At 53.5% G+C, this 20,985-nt stretch overlaps 3 protein-coding genes across 3 annotated transcripts; 1 reads left to right on the top strand and 2 right to left on the bottom strand.

Annotated features, from left to right (window-relative positions):
- Positions 1–86: 86 nt before the first annotated feature.
- On the bottom strand, positions 87–5,078 carry TGME49_288670 (hypothetical protein). The gene is made up of 3 exons (XM_018782046.1): positions 3,272–5,078; positions 1,930–2,969; positions 87–1,723 (listed from the first exon to the last, which is right to left on the bottom strand). Exons 1-3 carry the CDS (start codon positions 4,767–4,769, stop codon positions 437–439), a joined length of 3,825 nt encoding a protein of 1,274 aa, XP_018636370.1. The 5' UTR covers positions 4,770–5,078; the 3' UTR covers positions 87–436.
- Positions 5,079–7,067: 1,989 nt separating this feature from the next.
- TGME49_288680 (endonuclease IV APN) lies at positions 7,068–13,093 on the bottom strand. The gene is made up of 10 exons (XM_002368267.2): positions 12,153–13,093; positions 11,121–11,681; positions 10,803–10,858; positions 10,477–10,585; positions 10,111–10,203; positions 9,842–9,891; positions 9,365–9,502; positions 8,871–8,910; positions 8,412–8,541; positions 7,068–8,015 (listed from the first exon to the last, which is right to left on the bottom strand). The coding sequence occupies exons 1-10, from the start codon at positions 12,802–12,804 to the stop codon at positions 7,841–7,843; spliced, it is 2,004 nt and encodes a 667-aa protein (XP_002368308.1). The 5' UTR covers positions 12,805–13,093; the 3' UTR covers positions 7,068–7,840.
- TGME49_288685 (Fe-S protein assembly co-chaperone HscB protein) lies at positions 12,955–20,401 on the top strand. Its single transcript, XM_018782047.1, has 9 exons — positions 12,955–14,482; positions 15,058–15,616; positions 16,204–16,280; positions 16,483–16,579; positions 16,982–17,098; positions 17,246–17,314; positions 17,794–17,849; positions 18,018–18,078; positions 18,385–20,401. Exons 1-9 carry the CDS (start codon positions 14,208–14,210, stop codon positions 18,472–18,474), a joined length of 1,401 nt encoding a protein of 466 aa, XP_018636371.1. The 5' UTR covers positions 12,955–14,207; the 3' UTR covers positions 18,475–20,401.
- Positions 20,402–20,985: the final 584 nt, after the last annotated feature.

A 20,985-nucleotide genomic window follows, 5' to 3' on the forward strand; every position in this document is an offset into this window, starting at 1 on the left:
ATGACTGATGGTGCCACACCTGCAGGATGGACAGTGCGGATCTACACGCCCAAGTACGTGAGGGAAGAGAGGCAAGTAATCTGTTTCACACGATATGCTCCTCTTTGAAAGCAAGGGTCGGTGTTACAAACTCGGAACACACTTGATAATTTCCGCCTCCCCTCCCCTTCCCGTCATGGACTGACAGTGCACACCTCTGGAAATACATAGACATGCACACAGTGGATGTTTGTGGCCGTACACACCTGACTGGTAAAGATCCCTGACGTGGGTCCAGTTACACTAGATGTGTCACCAACGTCCAGTAAGCGAAACAAACAGCGCCCTCGAACTAAATGCGTCATTCGCCCCAATAGAAGAGTAGAATATGTTCGCAAAGCCGCCCGCCAGCTCCTCACACACACAGACAATAATGCACTCAGTGCGTTGGCGGGGTTTAGAGTTTCGGCCGCATGCCCTCTTGTTCGTCGTCAATATCGAGAATCCAGCCTAAGACGCGGAGTACCTCCGTCACTGTAGGCTCTCGGAGTCGTGACTGGCTGCCGGTTCCATTCTTATGACAGCCGCCACTCGTATTTTTCGTCACGCTCACTCCAGATGGGTCGTTCCTCGCCCTCGTTTTTCCATCTCCCACATCTACCTGCGCTCCGGAGAGCTTACCGTGTTTTCCTGACAACATCGGTTCCACATGCGAGCGTTCACCCATATTCTGATTTCCTCTAGGGCTTCCTCTACGCATTTCCGGCAGCCCTCCACATGCAGAGTGACACCTCGGCGAACAAGGTGCTGACACCGGCGCGGTTGCATCCGATCCCGCAGTGTATTGGGTCGGCTCCAGCCCTTTCGCAACTCCACTATCGGCGCCAGATGTGCTTTGCTTAGTCTGCGTTGTCTCGCGTTCTACCGTCCCTCTCTGCTGGATCTCTGACCGGTCCTCAGCCTCGAAAGAGGGCGCCGTGTCGGCGCTGAGTTCAGCACTTTCACCGTTAAGAGGTAACCTGCCATTAGGTAAATCCACAGAAAGAATAACACTTGCAGACGGCCTCGGGCTTTCATGCAGAACCCCTGAGGGCGCCGGGCTGCTCGTGCAGCCAGCGACGTGAGCCTGGAACATGGTGTGCAGACGCCGGAAAAACTCGTCGTTCTCCTTCTTCGCGAGTGCCCTCAAAAAACGACTTATGAGGACATAATTTTCCAGAGTTTGTTCACGCCTCGCGAGCTTGTCGCATAGGTCTGTCTGCATCTCCCTCCCTGTACTCTTCGCGGTGTGGCCTGCGAGCACAGCGGATCCTGTGCAGTCTCGCAAGCTCGCTTCCAATGCGCTAGGAAAGACTACCTCAACAACTTTCGCGAAGGCGCGTCTTCCGAGAGCTTCTCGTCGATCGGCCGAGCAACAGAAGTGACAGAACAGTCTACTTAGCGACGAACAAGGCGCCGGCGGCAACACCATGTGCCCCTCGCTCCGTGCTAAGGGGTCTCCCTCTGAAAGTGGATGCTCCTTCGTAGAGCTCCTGCCCGCATCGCTCGTGTGGAAGGACCGGCCTGCTTCCGCGTCCGAGCCCAGCTCACGATGGAGACTTTCCCTCTCTCTGTCTTCGTAGCGGGACGAAAACGACGACGAATCTCCTGCAGCCGAAGAGGGAGACGAAGGGGACGAGGAGTCTGCGTATGAGACCAGAGTAGTTGAACAAGGTGACGCTGAGGTCAGCGGCCAGGGTAAGAGCTGCAGGACAGACAGAGAATGCGCAAACGACCTTTCAGAAAGAGCAGAAAGACCGGGATCCCTTGCGAACCGTTAAGGACGGTGGGTGATGGAACGGAGTCTGCTCAACCGGTGCGACAGCGCTCAGCAGAGGGGTACTGAACGACAGAACCCGGAACCCGGATAACTCCAGGGCTGAAGCACGGCCGTTCATCGCCATCACTTACCGCGTTGCTCCACGAGGCCACAGATTCGGAAGACTCTTCTTCTACCTGGTCGAGAATGAGTTGCCGCAGCAGCGTCGTCTCGCCGTCATTTTCCACATCTGATCCGCTCTGCCTGCAGAGCCACCCGAAAAGTCCTTCATCCGGATTTTGTGCTTCTCGCCTTTTCTTTTGACTTCGGCCGCTAGCCGGCGCCTGCCCGGCAACTCCAGGATCCTGTCCCACACTCGGTTCGCTTGGCTTGTTCTCCTCTTCGGACGCCGCTCGATCCCAGCTGGCATTTCCTTCATCTGCGTCACGGCTTTTTTCGTCTCTTCTCCGCTTTCGCAGCCGAAAGGCCGCCGCTGCAACCGACACTGCAGCGTCCAGCACGCGCGGTGACAGCTGCGGCGACGCCCGGGAAGCTGTTGCTACAGCCGAGGCAGGAGCTCCTCCGTTCACAGAGAGGCGCCGGTGAGACGCCGTGCACGGAGAGTGTGGCGCTCGGCCTAAGACTGCTGTCTTCGAGCTGCCTCTGAAACTTGATCCACTTGCCAGCCTGGCTGCGCCGGGACGCTGACAGCCCCGCACCGGCCACTCGGAGTGCGGCAGCAAGTCAGGGGTGCGCTGCATTTTGTAACAGTCCGAGGGGGACCCGAACGGGGAGTTCTGCGGCGTATCTCCCAGGTCTTGAGGCCGCAATAGAGACACGTCCGCCCGGCGACGAGGCCGCCCTGGCGCAGCCGCACCGCCAGGTGCAGCCGTCGGTGGATACGGGTGTCTAGACAGCGAGGGCGGATAGTGACACCACGCAGTTCCCTCCTCAAAGTCGGCTGCGGTGAAGACGCGACGTTTCAGCGGGCGCCCCTGAGGGCGCCGGTAATCTGTGCCGGTACAATCCCACGGCATGAGATTGTAGGCAGCCGCAATCGCTCGGAACCTATTCGTGCCATCTTCCGGAAACTTTTTCGTCACGGTTCGTGTATCCGATCCCGAAGACCGGAAGAACTGGACACACCACTCCTTCGTCTTTTCCAGATGGTAAACCTGTCGACGGATGCCACCTGTACAGGCAAGAGGGGAACGGAGAGAGATAAGCTAAAACTCGAAAAGCATCGGCAAACCATCCACTCCTCGGATCTGCGCCTATGAAACATCGAATGTGGTTTTCTCACCAAAAAATCCTCCTTGCGGTCTACATTCCAGGGTGGAGGCACAGAAGACAACTTTGAGTCAACGAAAGCAAAATCAGACCCGAGACAAGCTACTTGGTGGTGACCCGAAGCTTCGATTTTGCCTCCAAGGTTCGCTGGCCTAAATTTAAAAAGAGATAGGTAGCGCATCGCAATTTAGAAACTGAACTCACCGACAGTCTCGTTGACCCAGACGGATTTCTTGAACGCGCCACTGCCTGTCGCCTCTGCGACAGGTTTCCGCACTCCCCATCCGATGGGCATCTCCAGCGTGTGCCTTCGCTTCACGGCGTCGGAGGCATTCTCCTCTTCGTGGTATCGGTACATATCTTCCTCGCTCTCTGATGACTCGGCTTCATCTTTCTCTTTCTTTCCCTCCCCTTTTGTCGCGGGTGACTCAGACATGGCCTCCTGAACAGTCTCGCCAGTTTCCTTCTTCCTCGCCGTATCAGAACCGGCCTGACTGTTCTCCTCGTTCCCGCCGTCTCTGCCGGCAGGATATGCGGCAGGCGACGAGCCTAGCGGCCCAGCCCCGTCGGCCACATACGTTTCACCGCATGCGTCGACGCCCTCGCTTCTTTGCGCCTGCTCCCTCTTTACCTTTCCCCCTCCCGTCGCTTTACTGTTGGTTGACGGCTCTCTCAGTAGAGTGCCGGCGCCGCTCGAGCTTCCCGAGGCGGCGGTTACCGGCTCTCCGCTGCTGGGACGCCCGGCAGGTTTCGTTAGGTCCTGGGAAGCATTCGAGCCGTCGCTGCTCGTCCCGCTGGCCACCACGCTGCTTGGTGGAGGCGGAGGAACTGCATGCGGGGAAGGGGGCGGCTGAATCGAAGGAGGGCGCACTGCCCAGAGTGGACTCGCGGCCAGCAGCGGCGCGACGACAGGAGAAGCAATGCCTGGAAATCCTGGCGCTGCCATGGGCAGCCGATCCACAGAGCCCCCTCGCATCTCAGTGGCCGCCGCTCCAGACTTTTCAGAGGCCGCTCCCACGGCCTCCGCTGCCTCCGCCTTCGCGTTGTCGGTTGCCGCTGCACCCGCCGCCGCCGCACAGTTCTGGCTAGCCAGGCCGGCCGGTCGCGGCATCAGCAGCAGCTGCAGCGCGCTCCTTCGCACCGCGGCCGCCGCAGCCGCAGCCGCCGCAGCGACGGCGGCCGGTGGAGGCCGCAGCGGTGCTTTTTCCCCGCCAGCGGCTTGCTGTCTCTGCGCCGCTACCTGGAGCAGGAGTCGCTGCTGGATCTGCAGCTGGAGCAGCCGCGCCGGGACCTGGAGCGACTGGACGCCCTGCTGCCTCTGCCGCTCCAGCTCCTTCTCAAGGAGGTCGAGGGCTCTCTGCTGCGCCGCGGGGTCTGACCCAGCAGAGGGGTCTCTCAGGCCGACTTGCTGAAGCAGCTGAAGGTGTTGCAGCTGCCGCTGGCGCAGATGCTGCTGGAGCAGTTGCTGGCGCTGCAGCTGCTGCTCGGGCGTCAGCGGCCGGAGCGGCCGCGGGAGGAGTGCAAGGCGCGGAAGCGGGGGGACGACTGGCAACGTTGGCTTCTCTTTCTCCTCGACGGGAGACTCCACCCCTGGAGACGCCTGCTTCCCCTGGAGCTGCTGCGCGAGCAAGTCTCTGTGCCGCTGGAGCAGCTGCAGCGGTAGCGGCCGCGGCTGCGGATTCGCAGGAGACTGGGGGTCCATTTCTACGCCATGCCTGGGACCGAAACCTGAGAGGTTTAGACCGAGTGCAGATCGAGTTTGGCGACCGAGATAACGGGAAGTAGGGACGTGTACATTGGCGTGACCCCCCGAGACTCTGGTGCCCGCTCGCGGACAGACAGGCAAAAACCCCCACGAGGCGCCGCCCAAGCCTCTCCCGCACGCTGGCGTCCTAGACAGAGTCAACACGAGAGGGGACTCCGGGAGAGAAGGCTGCGTTTTGCGTCAGGTGAGAGCGCGCAGGAGGGTTGAAAGGGTGGCAGAAACAAGAGATGGACAGGGGATCGAAAGAAGACACTTGTGGAGAGGCGAACTAGAGAAATGTGTAGACTGATATGCGATGAGGAAAGGCGTCCAGAGAAACGGAGATCGGCGGAAACCTCTCGGTGACGAAACCTGCGCAACAAGAGCCACAGTGAGGAAGAGCTAGGCGCGGAATACGTGTGAGTGGTCGCGCTCTTTCCTGAACTGGAGGTGCACGGTAGTGATTCTTTTAGACAGCTTTTGTTCCTGGGTCAGTAACGATGGACTGCCACGAGGTCACTTCCTGTCTTGTCGCGGGAGAGGCGAGTCAGTGCGGCCACGAAATGTGGAGAGTGTGGAGGTGCTCCTTCGTGCATCAATAGGAATTGCACAAACAGCGGACAGAAGGCATGCTTTCTCACCTTTTGAGCTTTCGCAAGTAACGATGGCGAGGACGCCCGGCCCCTGTAGAGGCAGCAGGACCCCCAGAATCAGAAAGAATCGCCTGGATTCTGCTCCTCGGAAAACTCGCGCGACCAGCGAGCTCCGCCTCGCGTGTATGAGTATGAAATCCAGAAAAACCGGCTTTTTCTGAACCCCCTTTTTAGTGCCACACGAACACTTGCGCCAAAAACTACTTTGCATGGAAGATTGCACCAGCAAGAGTGCACTTTGTTTGTGCCTGAAGAACGGACGTCGTAATTGGCGAGGAGCGACCAGGATCACGGATAAACGGAGAAGAAAAAGAGATCGGGCTTTGCTGCTGGAAATTAAAGGACTGAAAAGAACGGAGTCACATGTTAAAACCGAGTGAGGATTTCAGTAGGTGTTGGTACGTGTCACTGAAAGTGCAACGGATGTGTACAGCTTATTCAACTACGTATTTCGACTCGAAGAAAATCCCGCAAATCGTGACAGAAAAAAGATATTTTTGCGACACACTATGCAGGAGTACGGCCGCTTCTCAAAAAAATCTTTTTTTTTGAAGGCCGCTAGACATGTCAGAGAGCATGCAAAGAAGAACCTCCGCATGCAGTCCTAGAACCGTCGAAAAATCTCCCTTGCAATGAAGTGACACTGCCGTGCTGGTCCTCGCACATCGCGTAAAGTAGAACAACGGGCTGCGAAACAGTGATCTAAATTGTGTTACTTTTCTCTGAGGGAAAACATGCCGACACTTCTCCAGTTGCTTGCGTATGCGATGTTCACCCAGATACAAACAACTGGCTCCTTATTTAACAGTCAACACTGCCATCATAACATATCTTGTGCGAACCTCTTCAAGCTACACCTGCACGAACTATACCCGTAGCCTTGCCTCCATCAGCGGTTCTACCGTGGAAGCGTCATGTTGTTACGGCGTATATCTCACGACATACCAAGACACAACTCATCCTGCTTGCGTGTCATGTTTTTTGGAAACTCATTGCCCTCGCAACCTTGGCGTCTGCGACATCTTCCGCGACAGTTTTGCGTGCACAGACTTGAACTGCTTGTCAGAATATTGGTAGTTAAACGAGTCTGTTTCGGCTCAACAGATACAGTCACTGTCACTTCCAAAATGACTATGGCAGGAGAAACAGGCTACTACTGATTCCTTCCTGATGGGATGATTTTGTACCCCAAATATTACCATCGTCGAAAACCCACCAAAAGAAGTGAACGCTCGAGGTATCGATAGACGTTTTAAAGCCACATTTGACTTTTGGATGACAGGGCAGCCCTTCCCGTACGCGGGCTGCTGCACTGCGGAGGCTCTTCAGTAAGAGTTACAGAGTGGAACTGCATAATACCTGGTGAGGAATGGACTGTCTCAATGAACATCAAAAGCTTCACGTTATCTGCTTGTAGACTGCAGACAGAAATGCGACTTCGTAGCTCTAAACCAGCCCTTCTGGGTACAATGGAGCCTGTGACTACCCCCTTGTGATTGTCGGTTCTGCGGCCACGCTGCCTGCCGATTGGAAATTGAGTCTCGGGTCTAGCCCAAGTATTCAGCGCCGGACCAGAACTACGGGTTGAGTCAATGCACCAGGCTACGCAAAAGCGTTTGAGAACTGTTGACCACTGTCTCGAACAAAGTCGGTTTTTTCGTTGCCGCAATGCCAAGAGAAAAGAAAAACCGCTTCGAGAGAAAACGCACGGACTTCAATCCCAGATAACGGCAACAAATTTGTTTCCGCAGCTCGCGAGCAAACGCTAGCGGAAACAGGGAGATCGGATAACGAAACCTCGTCACAGTGCCAACGAATGTGTTGCTGTGATCGTGCTGCAGGTTATAACTTCCAGCAGAGACGACACAGCAACGGACGTGGGGAACACGATTCGATGTTGCTGCCTCTTTATATAGAGTCCAAAAGTCCGGCCACGTCGAACATCAAGCGATTTAGGCAGTTTCTTGATGAAAGCCGTTGCGGAGGTAGTTCGTACAACACTGATTCTGACTGAAATATTCACACTACGCCAACATCAGAAGCGTTTTGAATACGGCATTCGAGTGCAAACGGAAATTGACGCAAACATCACTAGTGGTGTGCCCATGTGTTTCGCACCATCTGCCAGTCAAGAAGTGTATTTTCTTCACCCGACGGAGACCGGAAATTCGCACCGCCACTCTCACCTGAGGAATCGAATATGCTTTCTCAACGGCGCCACTGAAACATTCTTGACAAAAACACCGCCTCGCTGCATGCAATCGGAAGCTAAAGCCGGCATCTATCGACCGACTACGACACGACAGCCCAAGATGTACAGCGTCGCCGCTGCATCCATCCTGAAAAACAGTTTCCCTGGCATGACCTGTGCATGCATCACTCTTCGATGAATTTGTACATCATCTCCGTTTCTTTGCGCCACATGGCTGGACCACTGTTGTCGACATCGGGCGTCTCTAGGACGAGGGGCATGTCCTTGAACCACGTCGGGTGCTGCATAATGAACTTGAACGGGGCCATTCCGAGAGTGCCCTTTCCGAGGTGCTCGTGTCTGTAGACACCCAATTACACCAGAGAAATCAGGTACGTGACGCTAACCCCGCAGGCACCAAGTCTGCCGCGCCGTGGCTCCCCTCAACGAGCGGTCACCTCCCCCAGCATCAGGCACACTTAGAAAAAAACGGCCGGAATTCAGAAGACTCCGCCGCGTAAGATGCAGACCAAGGCATCCGCGTACTTATGTCACACACTTAGCTGCCTGACGAAGGTACCCGACACGTTTGTAACTTTCGATTTGGTGAGGATGCAGGCAGGTGTGAAATTTGCCCTGGCCCTGCGTTTCATCACACACGGAACTGCACACTGCAGAGATGACTTCGTGGAAACTCCATGCACCCCCTGAAGCTGAGCTCGCGGCCACCAGCTTCGCGCATGCAAATGAACGAACCTGTCCAGGCCGCTTCCTAGAGGAGCCTTAGAATCGTTGATATGCATCGCCTTCAGATACTTCATGCCAACGATGCTGTCGAACTTTTTCATCACCGCTTCAAATTTTTCTTCCGTTTTGATGTCATGACCTGTGCGAGAAGAAGCAGGAAAGCTGCACACGACTGCCTCGCTGCCCGACAGAAGCGGACACCTGACAGTCTAGTCCCCCCGGAAAGCTGCTCCTCGACATGCATGCTCATCTCGATGTCAAGTGCCGGCAAGGCCTGACCGAGCGGTTAACTTCAGGCACAGGCAAACAAAATAGGAAGGAGCGGGCTTTTCAACTCGTTGAATGCACTAAAAAATAGCACGTTCGGCGCAATCACTTGAACGTAAAATTCGGGGTTTCGGCCAAGCCACACGTTAAGCTGTTTTGAGGTGGGAATGGAGATCTGTTTGAGAAACACAGGGAACTCACCGGCAGAATACAGATGGCACGTATCCAGGCAGACACCGATCTGCGGATCGAAGGCACAGAAGAATGACAGAAAATCCCGTTAACGAAAGCAATCCACTCAACTGAATCTGACTGGCGATGAAAAATCTTTGCTCTCATGAGACTCGTCTGCCGTACTCAGTCTCTGCAAACGCCCAGCTTCTGAGAATGGCCAACTGCCAGGCGTGCTGGCCTGCGAGCCTCTAGAACGTTCCTAGTGTAAAGTGGCTAGACTTCTGATGGTGAGCACATGCTTTTACTCGAGCAAAGGACGAGTGCAACCGCGTCGACGGGTATCGGCAGGGCAGCCCCTCCGCACCGTTTTTAAGAACATGGCGACGAAGACAACCGACTAACTCTGGCGAAGAATTCGAAAGAGTTCATGACGAACCCGCGCCGCTCAGGAAAAACACCGGAATTGATTGGTAGCCTAGAGGAACTGTCTGTACACTGTGGAGGAGCACACCCCAACTTACGCGGTCCTTCCTGTCCACGAGAGCAATTATATCTCGGAGATCCTCGAACTCGCTGCAGAGCACGTTCTTCTGTCCCGCCATGTTTTCGAGTAGAATCGTGACGCTCTTGGTTGCCGCTATTGCCTTATTGAGACATTCCTGGCATGCACCAGCCACACCGCAGAAAGGAGGCCGGATCAGCAGTCAACTCACTTGACACGAACCATATCCATGGAAATCCTAATCGATCACAGCACCAAGCGAATGAATCTCGCGAGACTTTTTCTGAGTCGCGAACTGCAAGCACCGGACTGCGGCGCACCCCTGTGTGGTCTCCGACGCTGCGACTGCATGATCCCTTCAATCGGACCCAGTTCGTCGCCAATGAGAAAAATGGTACACGAGACTATCTCGTTCGCATCTGACACGTCGCAGAAGCTGCACGTTCTACGGAGATGGGGCAGTTGTCAGCTTCAGATGGAAATTCCAGGGACTTACTGCAATATGTCTGATGCTTTCTTCCTTGGTGCACTGGCCAACCGTCGAACCTGACAAGGCCAACACGCAAGAAACACTGCAACATGGCGTACACGCGAGGAGGGACGTGGTTGTCAAAGAAAAGAAAGGCTCGCCTACGAGGTTGTTGCCGACGAAACATCTGCCTAAATGCGTGTCCTCCCCAAAACAGATGTCGTGACTACAGGCGTTTGGGGAGCAGATCACAAGAAAAAGAAAAAAAACACAAAAAGCATCTGGAAGATATTCACCTGGGTGAAAGACGTATCGGTGAACGCCGATCTGCTCGCACCTCTGCAGGTCGTCAAGAAACGCGTTGTAGGACACCTTGCGTTTCGCCGCGTCTGAAGCAACGCAGAAACGCATCGACTTCTCTCCGGCGTGTGAGTGGCAATCACCGAGGCGACATCGCGTAGCGCGTCGGGAGGTCACGTTTCGGTCCACCGGTGTCTCTAACCAAGAACGCAGCCCCTCCTTGCACTCTTATCTCATAAATACACTCAACAAAACATGTTGAATACCGAGGCTCCGTGCAATGTACACAGCTGGGTTAAATGTTGACTGCCACCCTGGCAGTACTGCGAGAAAAGCTCTCGCCGCTGTCAGTAAAAACTTGCCTGGGTTCGCTAAGTTGATCAGGTAGGAGCCGTGAGGCAAGATATGCTCGGGGCCATCGAGCTTCAGCTTCGCCACCTCGGCTTTGAAGCCATCTGCTGATTCGTCGCTCTGCCACAGAGAAGTGGAAACGCACGTCAAGCTCATTAGAGAACGGCTGATCTGAAAAAAATACGATCTACAGGCAGATGGTTTACGAATACATGTGCGAGAGGTTGTAGGAGTGTGTAACCGTTTGCGTATCAAATCATATTTGTCGACAAAAATATCAAATGTTCATTGTCGCGTAGATGTCAGGGAAGCTCGAAGATCTCTACTGATGACTTACTATCGGCGGTGAGTCCCAGCGCCGCTGATTCTTCAAAAAGAAAGCGAAAGCTTGTCCTGCACAAAATTCGAAAGAAATTTCTGTATCCAAACGCGACGGCGGGAATTCCGACAACCCACAATGTGCCCAGGATCTGCAAGAACGCGCGGCCGCCACGAAAGGGAACAGCGAAGCCATCGTCACCCCGGCCTCCTTCGTATTGGCGCCTGTTCCAGTGTACCCTGTGACTCGACAGGTGCTAAGTGAAGCATTCATACACGAAGAAGCAGAGGCGGCTGTAGCTCTCAGCCTCACAGATGGCGCACGACTGCATCTCACCTCCGATGGCCAGGCAGTTCACTGGAGCGTTCTGAACACCTCCAGCAGCTGATATATGAGCACCGAGGAACTTCCGGCTCTTCTCAGCCACAGCTCGATGCCTGAGAAAAACTTCGTCGACCTCCGTCGGCAAGTTTCCTGCAGTTGATTGTTTCTTGCCAGCTGATCGCTTCGGTGCCTTGCCTCCATTCTTGGCTTCTCCCTCTTGCGTGTCGTCTGCCTCATCACCGGTCTCACCCTTAACTTTCGCCCCCTTCGCATTCACCTTCTGCTTCATTTCGCCCTCTGTGCCATTATGGTTGCCCTCATGTGCCTCCGATTTCATCGCCGATTTCTTGACACTCGAGTGCTTCGCGTCCGCTGTCCCATCCGCTTTTGTGTCTAATGCGGCACTGGTCGTCTGGGTGTCAGGCTCTGTTTTGATCCGTTTCGACACGACTGGTTTTCCAGACCCGGAGACGCCCCGAGAAACGCTAGAAATCGGACTTGTAGTCTCCTCAGTCGCTGGCAGTTCACCTGGGGAATCTGCCTGATCTCGCTTTACGCCGCGGGGCTGCGGCCCTGGAAACGACAGAAAGTTAGGGGAATACTCTCCAGTTGCAACCCCAGATTTGGCGGAAACCACTGGCTCGCTTCTGACCACCTCATCGTGAATGTCAGTTGGGAGCCTACTCCTTTTTGCGCTATGCGGAGCTGCGGACTGTGTTTTGAGACTCTGGCCTAAACAGGGATGGCACTGATATTCTAGAACTCCATGGTGTGTACGTGTCGATACGACGTGTTACTTGTTACCACCAAAGTGAAATATCCCCCAATTCTGAGCTCAAAACCGCATCAGACGTAACCGTATCATGACATAGCACCACGAATCCGCAGTCTGGGTAGCGCTCCGAGTCGAGCCGCTGTGGACTACCAGGAACGGTCCGGTTGGAGAAACAAACGGAATTCACTTACCACCCTCTGACGTTTGAAGACAACCACGTCTCTGTGCGAAATTGCGGGTTTTTTCTTCACATTGCGGTATGAGCTTACCGGCCCGACCCTGCGACGCAGCAGCGTCAGCACCCTTGGTTTTTCTTAGGGACGCTGCAGCCGTCATCGCTGTTCCGTTGGCAGACACAGAAGTACCAGACAATGTTGACTCTCTCTCAGTCGCCCTGCTTGCTGGGCAGCAAGACGCTATCACCAGACAATCGTGCTTGATTGGAAGTAACACCACCGCGGATTGAGGTTTGTACGCAAAGCGATGTTGGCTGGCCGACAGGAAGAGGTGTACATGCACACTTCGGGGGGTCAGCAGCAGAAAGGCAGTCCGTTTTTCTGATTGACTACCGCGCCAAAAGACAGAACTGTGATTTGACACTGAAGAAAAGCAGCTTCTCAAAACACAATCTAGGAATGAAACAGTGGACGAGGCGGGGCGGGGCGTGTGCTCGTGAAGCTGCGTCTGTTGTGTAAGGGACCATGAACACTTCCAACCCGGAGCACCAGAGTTTTTTCTTGGGGTGCTTGTTGTGGTATTCGCTCTCAGATCAACGCATTTATGCCGAGGTAAGCGGGCAGAAACGACACACGGCGTTTTGTTGGTGGTTTGCGGAAGAACACCACACTGGCTACGTTTGGATATCACCGGACGGCAGAGGGACGCAAGAGCAAGCACTAAAATGAGAGAAGACAAATGCATGGTTATCTTCCCTTACCCCCAATGCCACAAACCGCAGATCGTCTGCATTTCTGGTCCAAAAAAGAACATCAATGCAAAAATGCCATCATCGCATGTGGCGGCTGGGGAGACAAGAGCCACGCAGGGGAACAGATTCAAAGAACGTGCCAGACGAGCTGTCGCTTGACCGCGGGTCGCAACAATGTCCAAAGCCCCTTTGCCGCTGGTGCGTAGAGTGTTGACCCATACATTTGCACACCGCTATTTTCTTCTTTTCCCTGCGTCTTCTTTTCATTCTTCCACATCAGTAAGATTCGGTGGTTCTTTTTGTTAAGACTAGTCACTCGCAGAGCTGTTTTATGTGCACAAAGGTTATCTGCCGCATCATCAACCAGGAGACGCGTTATCATCACTGAACGCTGAATTGCTCGTTCCTCGCAGTAATTTTTTGACACAGCAAGACCCGCGACGCCGGGTACGCCACTGGTCAACAGATAAACCTGCCGAAGCTGTCAGAACCACTGTTGTACGCAGTCCATTATTATACACATCCTTCTTTTACAGCCTGAGCGAATTCCGCCCTTTGGCATGCTGTCAAACGGGCCTCGCTACTTCGTGTTCGATGCTTGTGCGTGCGCTTTGGCTAGGCGGCGCGTCTCCGGCGCCATACCGGCAGGACACTTGCATTGCCGGAAAGAAGGGAATGCCTGTGGTACGCTTTGTTTGGAACAGACGCTGTTTCTTGTGTCGCAGAAGAGTCCAGGAAGGACGATCAAGTTTCGCTTGAAAGGGATATTCGAGTCTGTAGTTGAGGACGCTGCTGCGTGTGCCAGGGAGTCTCCGCGGTTCCTCGTAAAGGAGGTTCTTGTGGGGTCTTATAGCGCAGTTGCGCCATCGCGCTAGTCTTTCCAGTGGAGCTTTGCCACATTTTGTCTCTCTTGTTTTTGCGGTAATGGATGCTGCCGTTTGTCTGAAGAAAAACGATGTTACGTGTTCTACACAGCGTACCCTGTGCGACAGCGCGGCCACGGGTCATCGAGCATGCGCGTGGTCCCCAGGGGACTGTCGAGTGTGGTAGCTCAGGAATCTGCTACTTTTCCGTTTCGTCTCTGTTTAACAACATACGATACCAGCACTGTACTCGCCGAATCCAATTTTGTCGGCAGGCAGTGGCCTACAAGGAGAGCTGGGCACCTCTCCACGTGTACCAACACCGGCCGCTTGAGCAGTTAGCGGCCTCAGCGTCGGAGTAGAAGCGGTCGATGTCTGCGAAAGAACGTAAATCCGGTGTTGCTTCATTCGACTTCGAGATACTGTTGGTCAACCTAGAGGTGCAGTGTTCTTGACCGGCTGTCACACAGTTTTTACTGTTCCTGGCGACGCAGAGGTGGTCCGCTGATTTACCACACCCTCCTCTCCGGCTGATGTCGTTTCCCGGTTTCATTATGGCTTCCTCATCTTCTCTACGTAGTGATGTACTACTAAAGCAGTGCCTAGCGGGTGCAATTTTACGGCCGATGGGGCATCCGGTTCCGTGTTGTGCTGCTGGAACAGCTGCTCCCTGTGTCTCTTTCCGCACTCAACGACGCTCTAAACCCAACGGCGAAAACCGTTCTCTACCTTCACAAGCGCCGGAAGCGATCGTTGGTGCGCACCGTAGCACTCGTGGAGGCCATCGAGCGTGCAGCCTCCGAACATTGTAAGTGTTCGAACCCGGGCCGACGCAGGACGATGCAGTGGTCGTTGGTCCTGGGGGCAGACGGAATTCTTAGGAACCTCTTGCACGACCTGGGGAATATATACTGTGTCGCGACGCCTTGTCGTCCTTCAGTTTTCTCATGGATTGTGTGTGGCTGCGGCGTAATGGGCATCGGTGGTTTTGCATGGGGTCAGCGGACCAAGTCTGAGCCGAGACATGGTGTCAGACTGGCAAACAGGACTCTGTCTCGGGTGTCTATAAGCCGTAGAGGGATCACGGGGTGCTGCTGGCTCCGAGTGACCTCTGCTCGATCTTTCTTGCCCTGCCACTTGTTTTCGGTTCCAAAGTGGCGCAGAACTCTCAGCGATAAACCCGAGCGTTGCAAGTCACTGGAAGCAACATTGTGCTTTATAACATCCTGAGTTTTGTCTCCGTCATTCGCCGGGGGTCTGTTTGAAAGGCGCGCCTTTATAGTGTGTGCACTTTAACCATGTCCACGCATGCCCAAATGTGCGTCAATGGAGTGACTGGGGGTTTACCACTGACTGATTCGGGGTTCTTTTGTTTTTGTGCAGGCGTTCTGCCGTCGATTCTGAGTCGACACGGAATGTGTCCTTTCTTAGCGAAAGCGCTAGCTGCGCCGCATCTATGAGTTCACACGCACAGAGCTTGGTAAGCGGCTGGCCACGGCGGGGAGGGCTTCGATTTAGCGGTTGCCTCCCTGATCTTGCCACGGGCAGCGTAGCGAAGACCGACGCGGAAACAAGAACGACAAACTGCCGACGGAGAACACATCTGAACTGCACCGCGGGTGCTTCTTGCCGCAGTCGCTGCAGTTGGCTTTCCATCCGTGCTACGCTGCCACTCCTGGGGGAGTACGGTGCTGACTCTGAAGGCGGAATCTTTTCTTCGGCAAGAAGGGCCTCTTTCTGGATGCAGTCGCTGGGTTTCGGCGTCGTCGGACAGCGAGAGTTTTCTGAGGCGACTGGCGGGAAAACATCGCGAGAGGCGACGGCGCTCAGCCCGGCGAGTGACAACCTCACGGAAAAACTGTCCCAGGCGGGCCTGGTGCATTCCACTTCGTGCACAAACTGCAAGGCAGCCCCGGCGAGAAAATATCAGATTTTCTGCAGTGTAAGCAAATGGTCTTGTCACGGCAGATGTTTCTTGGGAATTGTGTTCCGTGTCCCCAAAGTGTGATGGAGACCAGGAATTCCATTGTGGAAACGCAGAATCTCCTTTTTGGCTACTGGCGTATCCTAGGGTACAAAGAATCATGGTTATCCGGTAGTGGTATCACGTAGGGGACGACCGGCATTATTGGAAGCTGTCGAGGATTACCTCAAGTGCGATCAGACACACGTGGGTAAGCCGTCAGTTAGTGTAGCGATGCTGGCGGCAAAACTACGAGCAGCGAATACGTCGACTGAGGAACACTCCGCATGTGTCTCGCCGCAAATGAAGTTTTCGGATACCCCGAGAGACTCGCTGAAATTCGTGGGATGGTGGCAACGGAGGACCTTGCGAGGTGTGCCAAAAGTATCATTCATTGCCGGAGCCATGCCAGAAGTCCGTCAGCATATGTGACAGAAAGAGATAATAGGGTTCGGCAATGTGTATTCGAGCAATGAACTTCATGTAGTGCGAAACACTTGGTTATCGGTAGCGATACGTGCACTGAAAAAGCAGTCTTATTTTGCTGTGTTTCCTTGGCACCTCAGAACTGCGGCGACGCCCTAGTTCCGCAGTACGGAGATGCGAACAAGCGGGACTTCTCCTACTTCGAGTTTCTACAAATGTAAGGAGTTTTACTGCTTCCTGGCAAGGTCACACCGTGTCGTTCTTTCAGATTATCACTGTGAAGCTTCCTGCCGGGAGCGGAAATTGTCACAGGCATTGCTGCATCTTCTCCACACCTGAGGTTGTGATTAGTATTGGTCTCTATAGATAAGCGGGAACCGCTTTGGCTGTATGGCGTGCATGTTTCTGCGCTGTGTTAGGAACCCCACGTTCGACATCGATCGTGCCGCGTTGGAGGCAAAATATAAGCAGCTCGAGAAGCGCTTGCATCCTGATAAGCATGTACATGCCGACCAGGTACGCGCTGCTTGTAACTGAAGGGAACGCAGGGAGACGGATTATGAGTCCCCGCAGCCGAACTGTACATGTTAGTCCATGTGTTCGTGTGATGCGAGCCTCGCTGAAAGCAAAGTACCCTTCTAAGTCATCAGATGTTTTGTAACTCCACTGCTTTGGTGAATATCTGTTAGCCCAGCGCAGACTTGATCGTCAGTGTGAGGGCCTGAAACCGAGCTTTTCATAGATAGTCTCTTCCCCTAGAGCCACTTCCGTTAGTTCGCGCGCGAATTAACGGTACCCGCACAATCACCAAGCGTGAGTCGAGGTCGTGTCAATAGTGCTGCAAAAGTGCTCAACCAGGATTTGTTCATCACTCGTCAGGTGTTCTGAGTCCACGTGGAATGTTTCCTGGGCATTCAGGAGTATCACGACCGGTTGGCGAAGCATCGAACGAAGGTCATCGAGGCGGTATCTGCGCTGAAGAACCCTGCGAAACGCGCGTTGCATTTGTTGGCCCATCACTCGCCTCATTCCAGCGTACGTACGCCATGAGCGACGGTTTGATTGTTCCCGTATATCGCGACGCAGGCCCGAGAACGGCTGCAGTGTGACGCAGTGTAGGCACGGTGTTCACAGCATGGTCAGACATCATGAACTATCGAGCCTGTGCGCTTCCGAATTCAGGAGCATGTCGAGGACGAACCTGACGCTGATCGCGTGACAGACGGTGATTTGCTTCAAGAAGTGTTTGAGGTACGTTTCCGATCCGGAGGCAGTCGGAAGTTTCTGCAGTTGTCCGAAGTGCATCCGCAGGAGTTTCCTTTCTCCGTAGTGTCGGGACCGTCGGTGCTCCCGTAGAGCCCGTGAACGTTAAGGAGCCGTTTACTTGTTGCTTGTACCTTTACAGTCAGGCGCGCACAGGTAAATTCGACGACTGTATCGAGATGTAGCAGTGGAGGAATTATTACATGTGTATGTAGTATTATCTTCTTAATTATTGTATGATACGATTGTTGCGATTTCTGACATGAAATGTGTACGTGCGTTTCCTCATGTGGATGAATACTAGGAAATCGGTACATGGTCGGGAGGTGATTTAGGATACGAGCTTGAATTCCGAATTGCTGACCTCCAGGTGGCATTCGCTGTCACACCAGTGGTACAACGGCACCTCCCGCGTTCGCGTTATCGCTCATGCGTGTGGCGAGTTCAATTTACTGCATGCTGTGCAGCTGAACGAAGCTCTGGAAATGGTGACTTCGCGAGAAGAACTGGATGAATTCAAAAGGTGAGACGCTGTATGTGCCAAAGGAAGAAGTACACGGATCCTTGGCGTGTCAGGCGTTTACAGCATGGTAACCACGGGCGCATGCATGCAGCAATTCAGAGTGGACAGTGAAATTCTGCCAATCACCATTTCGTGTTTTGACGGCCCTATGCGTGTTGGTGTACGTAGGCGAGTGGACGCGCTTCTAGAAAAGGACGAGAGAGATTTGTCACGTCGATTTCGAGAGAAGGTAGGACTTGAGCGTGCTTTGGATAATACGATCGGTGTGTCAAGCAGTGACTCCGGTTCATGGTAAAAAGCAACTGGCGCAGATCTGTGGTGCTTACGCATTACAGGGGGACAGAACAATGTTCTTCGAAAGTCACCGTCTGCGTGTTTTCCAAGTAAAGGACGGTACTCCCCAGTAGTGCCACTGCAGTTGTCACAAGGGTCCGTTTGCAGTCACTTTTTGCAGTAGGCAACCGTTTGGGAGGTACGACGCCAGACCCACTTGCGATGCCAAGGCGTTTCTTGTTCGCATGTGTTGGATGCTCAGGATTTCGATGGAATTCGAAGCGTCATACATCGGTACCAAATGCACGCCAAGCTTCAAGAGAGCATTAAAGATTGGAGTTCACCTGCGTAGTTCGGGAACTCTAGCACGCCTGTATCATGGGGGGAAAGTCCGCTTAGTATTGTGCACAGCAGCTGTTGTTCATGCTCAACACGACAGTGATGAATAGCTCGTTCCTTTAGGTCTAAAGTGAATTTCGTTCGTTCAATAGCTAAAGAGGACACGTAGCGGATATATTTCCCCCCCTCACCCCCCCCCCCCCGATGCTGAGCATGAACTACGGACATTTTAATTTCAGCTGACGGGACGCTGTCGAGTCTCCAGTTCTTCTAAATTCGTGTGAGCATGAGGATGCACGTGTACAGAAGACATAGCTGCAGCACAAGCGGCGCTCTGGCACTCGTGCGTCAGGGTTGTTAGAATATGCGTTAGCTGAGAGTTGTTAGAGTACATGTTAGCTGACGGTCTGGCGAACGCTCCTGGTAGGCGTCGTCTTTGGTATTTGCCGCCTTCGATCATAAGCTGCGATTTCCTTCATACTGAAAAAAACGACAGAGAATTTGCTGACCATGGCGTCAGTTAACAAGTTTCAAAACCCAATTTCGGGAGCTCGGTTTCTGTGTGAAATTCAATCGTTGCGGCGGTGGTCAACGTGTGGCCTTGTGATCGTTGTCCATTCTGAAGACTGAAAACTCTCCGTGGCAATTCTCGCAAAACTAGTGTTGAAACGAAGCATATTTGTTAAGGCAAAACGTTAACCGTGACCGCAATTGCGAGTCGAATCACCATTCGCGGCTTTGGGTCCCGTTGTGAAGTACAGGACTCAACTGAGCAAGTTGTTTCCAATTGGTAGGACAGGGGAAGCATGGGATAATTGAGAGTTTCTACGATCAATACAACAAGACGATTAGCAGCAGTAACATGTGAGGAAGGCGTGAATTCTCTTGAAGATGTTGCGCTGGTAGCTAAATGGGTGTTCACAGAAACCTCAAGAGGTCCCTGCGTTGCTTGGTGAGATTACGTCAGTGCCCCGCAGTAGGTGCTACTGTTGCGGAGAGACATCTGTCAAATTTTCGGACGTTCACTTACTGCTCGACAGAAAAGACAAACTCAAGACGTGGCTTATGTCATGATCTACGCGTCTCAAAACATCACTCTAACCGAGTCTGGTTTAGGCGTCCACCCCGTGATTTCCACTTCGAAAACTTGCTCGCCACAATTCCCCATCCACATATTTATTTCCGCGAGTGACAAAGCATCATATTCCGCCGGCTATTCCTACACAGAGTAACCGGAACCCTCTGCAGGGGGACCGTGAAGAGCTCCGCTGCTGTTACACGCCGTTCTCGAATAGGGAAACCACCCATTATTCTTCGTTGACGTGTTTCTCCTTCTCCCGTAAGTATCTTTCATACGCGGCCTCAACTTCACGTCCTCGACTCTCTTGGTGCTCATGCTGAGACCCCTCGCGACATGAATGAGGTACCTGTTGAAACCGAGATGGTCCCTGGGACCTGCAGGCAAGGGAAGGGACAGCGTTATAAGGAGTCAGGCCCGTCGTTGTTTTTTGCCAGGTTCCACCGCAGGAATGTGCAAAAATGTAGCGTGGAAACACACGGTCTCTGGAGTGTTAAACAGACGGGTTAAGAAACCAGATTGTGACTCTACCAGACTCACGGCTAACACCCGACACCTGCCGGGATTGGCTGTGAAAAAGCGTTTTTTAAAATGCATTGGGACGCTCACAAGATGCAGAAGCACAACAAGCGTTGCAGCCACGACAAACCACGCACGGAGAGCGTTTGCGGTTTACTGTTTCTCTTCGGGAAGTACAGCTTTCTGTATGTCTTCGATCGGCATGTTGATGTGGAACACCTGCTCGTACAAGCGGAGGTAGTGCTGAGGCGGCAACGGTTGACGTAGAAACAGCGAAGAAAACAAAATTACACAACGTTAGGTGTTATCCGGCAGGTGAAAGTAGCGGTAACAGAGAGGGAGGCAAAAAACTATTACTGATGTTTGGTCGTTACGCCAGAGAAGGGGTCGAGGCATAAAAGGGGCCGAGGCATTATGGAAGCCCCGGGGTGGTCAGGAGGCAGGGGCAGCTTCTTAGCTGACCGCAGACAGAGACGCCAACTAGATAAAGTTATTGAGTGTCTGGCACTGAATTATCTGGGCAGGCCCCACGATAGACCGGCTTGTCACGGTGGATTCCGGCGACGAGAACACCTACCAGTTATAATGTGAAGAGCCACGCGGATACACCACATTAGATAAGTTAGCTTCCTCAGCGCGTTGACAATATGGCACTACTTACAACTTTTCATGTTTTCCGTCGAAGTAATTACATTCCGACTCATTCCACACTATTCGACTGACTTGGCGCCTGGCCGTTTGAGGAGTGGGAAGCTGTTGGAGTCATTGCAACGGTGCTAGTGCAAAAAAAGCACTCGCAGGAGTTGAAGTGAACCAGTTTTCGGCTGTTTGTGTAGAACGCTTCCAACATGTATGGCAAGCGTTCATCCTGGTTCGTTCTAGGAACTTATCTGGCATCAGCAGATACACTCTCCACTGCGAGTTAAG

This window comes from Toxoplasma gondii, chromosome IX, assembly GCF_000006565.2.
Source record: "Toxoplasma gondii ME49 chromosome IX, whole genome shotgun sequence".
Classification (NCBI taxonomy): Eukaryota; Apicomplexa; class Conoidasida; order Eucoccidiorida; family Sarcocystidae; genus Toxoplasma; species Toxoplasma gondii.